The sequence below is a fragment of the Miniopterus schreibersii genome (genome assembly GCF_964146895.1).
Source record: "Miniopterus schreibersii genome assembly, chromosome: 21".
Lineage (NCBI taxonomy): Eukaryota > Metazoa > Chordata > Mammalia > Chiroptera > Miniopteridae > Miniopterus > Miniopterus schreibersii.
The window spans coordinates 13429155-13438491 of NC_138123.1; the positions used below are offsets into that span (position 1 = coordinate 13429155).

Genomic DNA, 9337 nt, shown 5'->3' on the forward strand with positions numbered 1-9337 from the left:
CCCTGCATCAGAGTCATCTGGGATGCTACTTAAATTGTGCACCTCTGGGCCCTGCTTCAGACTCAGTGAATCTCAATCTCTGGAAGTAGAGCCCAAGAATCTGCATTTTAACATGCACACTGCAGTTTGAGAATCTATGCGATGTTCTGGAAGGAAACTTCCCAGAGGTGAAGGAATTTCCAATATCAAGCCCTGGCAAGTTTAAAATATAAACTGAAAATGAAATGCAGAGCCTTGGTACCAATTTACAGAATTTCTTTAGATCATTTGCACTTATTTAGAAGAGCTATTTCATGGCTATGACATGGGACGTGGCAATCGTGGTTCTGATAATAATCCTGTCCCTCATGTCATGACATCATAATGCAAAAGCTATGAGTCCTCTCTCCAGAAATTAGAAACACAAGGGCATGAAAGACTAGGAACAAAAAAAAGAGCTCCATGTTTAAACACTGCATGCATTCTGAGGGGTGAGGTTCTGTCGTCTTTACCAACAATAGCAGAGGCCAAGGTGAGTATTATTAAAGGTCTGGTTGTTTCCAGTGTTTAAACTGTGTGAAGTCCATTTGTAACCCAGTTAGGAGAAAGGGAGCTATCTGGCTTAGAGTTCAGAAGCCTCTGATCAGGGACTTGGGCAGGGCATCTTTCTGTCTAGGCTTTTATCTTAGGTCCTGAATGGGTGAATCCGAGAACCTGCTTCTCCTAACTGAAATAGTCTCCATTTGGGAATTCAATATGTATCTAGAATCCTGAAATACAAGCCTTCGGAAGACAGTGGGGGAGAACCTAAGGGCCAGTTTGTCTCTAAGCAATTCTCAGAGCGAAGGTTCCAGACTTGCCATGCCAGGCGAGTGTTTGCAAGGGGCTTGTAGCTACAGTAAAGGGGAAAGGGCTTTAACTTGGCCGTCTTACATTTCTGTTTTTTAAGATTACAGACTGTATTTCCTGTATTTTTCCCATTTCCCTTTTTCTCTTTATTTTTATTAAATCTTCTATCCTTTTGTTATATTCTTTTTAAAATAGACTCTTTTTTTTTTTTAGAGCAGTTTAGGTTCCCAGCAAAATTGAGGGAAAAGTATCGAGATTTCCCATATACCCCCTGACCCTTTGGTGCACAGCCCCCTCCACGATCTACATCTCTAGCTGATGACACAGTATCCTCACCAAAGCCCACGGTGCACATTAGGGTGCACTCAGGTGTTGTTATTCTATCAGTTTATTTGAATTTCAAAAGTTCTTTGTATATTTTGAATAGCAGTTCTTATCAGATGTCTTTTGAAAGTATTTTTTCCAAGTACGTGGCTAGTCTTTTCATTCTCTTGACTGTCTTAAAAATAAAATTGATGTCTCAATTCTTTCAAGTAGCAAAGTTTTCACCCATAACTCTCCCCAGTCACCAAATTCCAAAGTCTGCTATCACAAATGCCTCTTCTATCTGTCACTTTTCCGTCTCCACTGACCCTGACCACCTCGGGCCACAGTGATCTCTTAAAACACCACAGCAGCCTCCCAATAGATACTCTGAATTCATTCTTATTAGAATCCATCCTTTGTATTTGCACTGCTGTGTTTCCAGACGAAGATATGATCACACTTATTCATTCAAAACAACTTATAAAAAATCCAGATTCCTTATTACGGCATTCAGGACTCTCCAGGTATCAGCCTTGGTTTCACCCTCGTTGACTTGCTCATTGAAGTCAAGAGTCTGTCTCTTTGAAAATCAGGGGTAGTGCTGTGAGATCTGCCCCCTGCCCCCGTGCTTACCTATAGATGCAGGGTATGCCCCCAAATATATACACACTTTGAATAATTATTAATTCCAATAATAATTAATAATTATTCATTCCAGTGGGTTAAATCTGAAAAGAAAGAAACATCGATTGCGCTATGAGAAAAAAGTGTGTATATACTTTTGGGGGACACCCTGTACTTGTTCTGTTGAATGGAATCACTAACATCCCTCGCCCACGCGGCGACTGCTCAGGGGGAAACGCAGCCACACTCTGCGCCTGCGCGAAATACTCTGCAGACAGACTCCGGCTGACCCCGCGCTGCAGGGATCTGCAATGCTAACATCTCCAAAACCTAAAAATAAATACATTTATCTATTTTTATATATATAAATATATCTATATATGAAAAACTTATTTATATATAGATATATTTATATAAATAAATAAGCTATTTATATAAATTTTTAATATACATTAAATTATTTATATATATTTACATATATAAATACAAATATATATTTATATTTATATTGCCAGCCACTGGGCGCCTTGGTGTTAACACAGGCCGCGGAGTCAATACGAGGCTGGAAGGCAATAGACACCCAGCGGCGCAAAGCCCCGGAGCAGCCACAGCCCCACCTGCAGGGCCGGCCCCTCCGGGCTCCCGAGAGAGCGGCGCAGGCGCAGGCGCAGGCGCAGACGCGGGCTTCTCACCGCTCTCGCGAGAACCCCTCCCGTCGCCGAGACCGCGGCGGCGCCTCCAGGGGCAACAGCAATGGCGGCCCCCATGTCCGAGCGGCTCTTCTCGCTGGAGCTGCTCGTGGACTGGGTGCGCCTGGAAGCCGGCCTGCTGCCGCCGCGGCCCGGGCCCGCAGGCGAGGAGGAGGAGGAGGGGCAGGGGCAGGAGGAGGCGGTGTCGCCGCCGCTCCCCGCGGTCGAGGTGGGCGGGGAGGAGGAGAAGGAGGCGGCTTCGTCCCCGCCGCGCCCCGCGTCCGCCCTGCGTCCCGCGGTGGCCTTCCGCCTGCTGGACTTCCCCACGCTGCTGGTCTACCCCCCCGGGGGCCCCGCCGCCGCCGCCCCGGAGCCCCGGCCGGGCCTGCTCAGCTTCCGCCGCGGCAAGTCCTGCCTCTTCCGCCTGCAGCCCGCCGCCCTGCGCCGCGGGCTCCTCGCGACCCCGCTGCTGGCGGCGCTGCTGCAGCTGCCCCCGGGCCCGACGCCCGCCCCGCGGCTCCTGGGGACCTGCCGCCTCTCGCTGGCCGCCGCGGCCCACGAGGTCCTGGGCCCGGCCGCCTCCGGCTGCTCGCACGGCCGTCGAGGGAGCTTCCCGCTGCGCAGCCACCGGGGCGAGCGCGTGGGGGACCTGTCGCTGCGCTACCGCCTGACGGACCTGGGGAGCCGCCTGCTGGGCCCCCCGGAGCGGCCAGTCCCGTCCCCGGGGGGCGGCGTGCAGGCTGCGGAGGTGCACAAGGCCGTGCAGGTCGGTTCCCCGGCCCAGCGGGAAAAACAGCTACAGCAGCCGGACTCGGACCCACGCCCAGCAGATGCTGACAGGCCCCGGGAGAGTTTAAAAAACCCAAAGGCCCAGAAGGATTCGAAGGAAGTCGTTTTCCACAGTAAGGCCAACTCTGGTACCGCGGGCCCTGTGGAGCATGGCGAAACCAACCCTGTTTGCTCAGAGGCTGGCGGCGTGGGGAGTGTTAGCCCCCCAGATGGGGCAGTCACAGGCTGGGACGCTGACACGAACACGTTTTGCCCCCCTCCTCTGTATTACACTCACAGGACCCAAGAAAAAAGGCCTCCTCTACAGGGTAAAATCACCATCGAGCCTCAAGTGAATGTACCCGAGGAATTGCATGGTGCCTTTCCAGAAGAAAAACTTGTAACCCCCCCAGCACATGCTAATCTTCTAAAACCTGCAGGTTCTGCAGCACAGGAGAGCCCCGCGGTGCTTAATCTTCCACATGTCCAGGATGTAGGAGCCAGTGATCAAAGCGCATGTCACCCTCAAACTGAACAGAGTAGAATTAATACAATAAGGCAGTTGCCTTTGTTAAATGCTTTGTTGGTTGAGTTGTCCTTGTTATACAGCCAGCCCGTGGCAAGCCCTGTTCATATACATCCCCACTTAGCCTGGTTATATAGAACTGAGGATAGGAAATCGCCAGAATCTACTGCCAAGTCCACCACCGGTAAAGCTGAATCAAAGGAAGATAAGCTTTCTGTGGGGAAAAATGAAAAATCAGTGAGTCTTCAGTATAAAAATGATCAAGTTGAAAATCTTAAGAAAGGTAAATATTTTGAAAAGAACAACAGTGCCTCCCAAAAAAGAGTCCCAAGGGGTAAGCTACTCTATGGCTTAACAAATACACTTAAACTACGTTTAAAGCAAACAAATCCTGCTATGTTGGTAGTACATGAAAAGAGAGAACAGTATAGAAAGGTGCAAGCACAAGTGTTAGGTGCAAAACTCAGAAATCCATCATCCAAAGTTAAAGTATTCAGCTTTGCAGAACGTCAGAAGCCACTTCAATTGCCTAAAGATAAGTATTTAGAATCAGATACAACTTTTGCTGAAAATTGTGATTCTTCAAAGCTGATTAGTGGAGTTTTTAATGACCCCAGTACAACTAAAGAAACAAAATTGAAAAGTGCAACCGAAAAGACAGTTGACTATGGTGAAACTAGAACCAAAAATAGTTCATTGGAAGAAATTGTGAGTCCTGCAGATTCCATTGTTCCAGAAAGATTTGCTCATACAAATACTTTGGAAGGAAAAGTAGAGATGAAAGTCCAAAGTCCATTTCTTTTCCAACAGGTTGCAGTTGTTGACAAAATTGTAATAGATAAAGATAACAAAACCACTGATAATGACATTCTTACTGCTGATAAAAATGATAGTAAACCAAGTAAAAATAGTTGTTCTGAAAGCATCTCAGAATTAAAATATTCAGATGACTTCACCAGTCCTTGCTATTCTGAGGATTTCTGTAGTACTGAGGATACCAGCAGAATTTTACAGGCTCATGACAGAAGTCCAGAGGCAGAAAATCCAAAACATAGTCAATGTAAGAGTAAGTCTAGTGAAACCAGATTGTCCATAAGGAAAAACAGCAGTGAAAAGAGTTTTATTCTTAGTCCACCTTTTTCAGCTGGATCGCCAGTACACTCATATAAAAGATTTCACATTTCAGAGACTCAAGATAAAAGTTTAGAGGAAGCATCTACTATCTCGACCAGTGATTTATCTTCATATTGGACTGAGGAAAAAGAAAACCAGATAGACCAAAATGGTATTCATAATTCTAAAGTTATAAAGAGTGCTCAAGACATCTCTATTAAACTTAAAACAAGAACAGATTGCAAGTCTTTAGAAAAAAGCCAATCAATCCAGACATCTCAAGTAAGTTCTTATATGCCATCTAATTTGTCAGAATGTGGTAAATCAGATCACGTTGAAGAAGACAGCGATGAAATTGGTTCACTAAATTTTTCCAAACAATGCAAAGATATTTGTGAATTAGTAATAAACAAACTTCCAGGATATACAGTGTAAAAATGTGCTTTTTAAAAACATGTAATTTTTTATAACCTATGTGTACTGCTAGTAAAACAATTTTTAATAACTCTTTACATTATTTTTAGTCCCTAAATAATGTGAATAGGTTTTTTTAGGAAATATAAATGTTTGTCATTTCTTTGGTTTTTAGTGTTCTGCATTAAATCTATTGATAATGAATCACCTTATAACCTAGGTAAGATTTAAGTTGTTTAATCCTTTAAAAATAAAAGTTTCTGTCTTCCTAAACTATCTCAAAGTATCTGTCCTAATGTCTCAATCACCCTAAAGCTGACTTCATGCACACCATTGAACAAAGAAGGCCAGTTAATAAGGATAGCCTCACATTTTAATGGGAATAAATCACTTAACAAATATAGATGATTTACTGTGTGGGATGCAGAAAGGAACAAAAATATTTAAGACAACCTCTGCGGTTTTAAGAGCTTACTGTTTTATATAGATAAGAATTCTTTAGGGCTATCTTCCTGGACACACAAACATCCCATGACCCCAATAGGTGAAGTCCTCTTCATATGTGGTCATAGTGCTCTATACATTTTGTTTGTTTATTTGTTTTAACCACAACTTGTGTGATTACTTGATCAGTGCTTATCTTCTTTTAGGCCTAAGTTCTGTGATGGGAGGGACCATATCTGTTTTGCACACCCATATATTCTTAGCATCTAGCACTTAGTCTCTGGGATATGGTTTAGCTGCAATAAAAGCATTTGTTGACTAAATTAATGAAGGCCATGCATTTAAAATACCTAACAGGTGCCCTGGCTGGGTGGCTCAGTTGGTTGGAATGTTGTGTGGGATATGTACAAGAGGCAACTTAATTGATGTTTCTCTCTCCCTCTCCCTCTCTAAAATCAACTAAAAAGAAAAAAATTTTTTTAAGTTCAAAAACAGGAGGGAATAGAATTAAGCAGTGAAAACAAGCAGAAAATCTAAAAATAAATGTGCAGAAAATCTTGTTTGGAGACATGGTTATTTGACTAATAATATATTTGTTTAGCTGGATATAAATAGCCCTCAGGTGTTCTCAAATATTTGGAGAAGAGAGCTAAAAAAAGTTGTCTTCCTATGCAGTTTCTTGTATAGAAATTCATTTTATTGTTATTTCAGGTTCAATAGTTATTTTTAATGTATGGAAGTTTGTTTTTATGAAGTCTAGTGGTCATTTATAATTTCTTCTTTTGGTTTTATGCTTAGACCTTATTCTGTGTTCAAATATTTACATATGTTTTCTTCTGTTACATTTTCCATTTTTACACTTATTGATATATCTAATATTTTCGGATGTCTGAGGGGAGGCCCTACTTTTCCTTCCTTTATAAATAAATAATTATATAGGCATCTTTTCACTGATTATCATCATAGACTTTAGAAAGGCAATAAGAGCCGAGGCCGTTATATTTGCAGCACACTGTGAATGATCAAGGGAATGAGCATGATGCACTCCTGGGCTTTGAAGAGGTCACCCCGATCGGGAGGGGAGGTTGGTGCTACGGAGTGGAAGGGGAATGTGTTGGGTAAGAAAAGTCCCAGGCTGTAGGGAGCTTCAAGGGCCAGCATAACCAAGTCCTAAGCAACAGAAGCGATAGAATATTTTACGTTATAAATGGGCACTAGTAAGGATCCATGACATTTTGAATATTTTACATTCTTGAAATAATTTCTAGGAGGTACTAAAATTATCCCAGTACAAGGTTTGACATATGAAATGTTTTTAATGGCTAATGGCTACCATCTTAATTTTTTCGTAAATATAAAACATACAGTATAGCTCACAAAATTATAATAATTTAATCTAGGTACGGTAGCTATTCAAGTGACATCAACTTGGTGTGCAAATTGTTAGCAATTTTTTTTTTACTATGGAAGAGACAAAAATCAGATAAGGTCTTTTTTTGAAAAATTATATTTTTCAATTAAGTTTATTGGGGTGACACTGGTTAATAACATCATCTAGATTTCAAGTGAACAGTTCTGTGATAAAAACCAGCTGTTTTATTATTTGGGGGTAGGTTGTTGTCTATTTGAGAATAGGTGAGGAAAATGGTGAATTCATTGTGTCTAAGGTACAACAAAAACTAAAAACTAACGTACTTTAAGTTACAAACCTGAGTCGCTGAATAGCTGCTCCCTGAGTTATTCCGTGAACCCCTCTTTCCTAGGGGTTGGCTTCTCTAGCTTAGTTCTAGTGAAAGTGCCCGTTTTCGGGGCGCATCTAGCACTCCTGTTTACACCCTCGCTTCGGGTTATACTTCATGATTTAATTCTCCAACTCATAAACTTAGTTTTTAGAGAAGAGCATATTAGATGCTTCTCCAGAAGCCTTATTTAGCTCCTTAATTGCCTAAAATCATTGAAACATGAAATAGTATTTCAGGGTCACAAATAAGGGAGACCTGTCATTTAATTGTTTTTCAGACTAAGCTGTGCCCCAGTTTGTTGAATAAAGTGTCGAAATGCTGCGGGCGAAGCTGAATGGGAGAGGGTCTGAGAGGCAGGATGAGCCATGGGAAAGGTGCTAGACCCTCCCTCTTGTAGCAGTAATCCTTGCAGCTTAGGAGGCAGCCGTCAGTGGTGACAGGTCCTTTGAACTGTCACAATAAGGAGATTGATGTACACAATATATTTTCCCCTCCATTCATAGGCATGTCATTAGTATCTATAGATGCAAAGAACAATGAAATTGAACTTCCATCGTGCACTTCTGGTGGCTTTCTGTTGAGAGCCACTCCCTCAATCAATTTATATTTATATTCAATTAATTTGTACATTTCTGCCTGTACAAACAGTGCATTTATTATGAAATTAAACTTAGGAATCAAATTTTTATTTGTTGCAAACATATAGGTCAAGACCATTAGTTAAAAAACAACTTTTTAATGACCAGGTTGTGTTGTTGGTAAGGCAAAGAAATTTCATAAGAAAGAAAGCAACGTACAGTCACAAACTGTCCTTGGGCCTAGACAGAGAGCCATCCTTCAGACTATGTTTTAGTTTGGATTAATACCTAGAGAGTTGTACAGAATGACAGTTTATGAGCCAAGGCTTGCTGGATCCTCATTTTTAACCTAAAACAACACGAGGAAAACTTGGTTGGTCAAAGACCAGGCATCCGTACTGTTTTTCTCCAGAGATCTCTCCAGCATGCCAGGAAATAGCAGGCTTCAGGGTGAGCGTCATCAGGTTGGAGTGCCAAACTGTAGTAGGGGAAGTTGTTTATTCAAAGACTTCTTCCATCTGTTACAAAAATAATACTTAGTCCAGAAAAAAATAGAAAATTCAGGTAAGAGTTTTTGCTTCAAAATTGTTTATTAGGGAAAGGTTATGGTCCCTCCCTTTCAAAATCCCACTGAAATGACAGAAGAGGCGTAAAATTAAAAATGAGCCCACAGTAGCCCTGGGGAGCAGGGGAAATGCTGCTAGTGGACGAGACACTGAAGAACTTCCGAAAGATACAAAGCAGATGGGATTAGCGGGGTAATAATGATAAGAGATCTACTCCCCACGTGGCGGACGAGGGTTCTGCTGCAGGAGAGAGAAGAGAGTTGGTTTTCTAGCAGAGCCCAGGCAGACTAGCTCAGTCAGCAGGTCTTGGAAATAGGAGCAGATCGTGTGACAACTGGGGTAGAAACCAAACCCTGAGTGTGAGGGAGATGCTGGGGCTGGGCTAACGGCTGTCTTCCAGAAGAGGCGTAAGGACCAAAGAGAAAAACTAGTATTTTTGCTTTTGACATGAATACATATTAAAAGTGTCTCAATTTTATCGGGCAGGCCTCTAACCCTAGTGGAAAATGGAAGTAATATCACCTGGTCTTTGGAGACAGGTGCATGGTGTTTGCACCCTTCCTCAGGTTCTGTTATTTGGGGGGATTATTTCTTCGTTGATTTGAGGACTGAATCGAAGCTTTTATGACAGTGACTGCGCGTGTGGGCGTGGGGGGTGTGTTTAATATTACACACGACAGTGACTGCGCACGTGAGCGTAGGGTGTGTGTTTAACATTGCAGACAATGCACCACGGTAT

The 9337-nt window shown here is 42.7% G+C and overlaps 1 protein-coding gene across 1 annotated transcript; it reads left to right on the forward strand.

The window, feature by feature from the left end:
* The first annotated feature begins 2502 nt into the window (after positions 1-2502).
* On the forward strand, positions 2503-6401 carry MAP10 (microtubule associated protein 10). Its single transcript, XM_081124081.1, has one exon. The coding sequence runs from the start codon at positions 2512-2514 to the stop codon at positions 5287-5289; it is 2778 nt and encodes a 925-aa protein (XP_080980207.1). The 5' UTR covers positions 2503-2511; the 3' UTR covers positions 5290-6401.
* The last annotated feature ends 2936 nt before the right edge of the window (positions 6402-9337 follow it).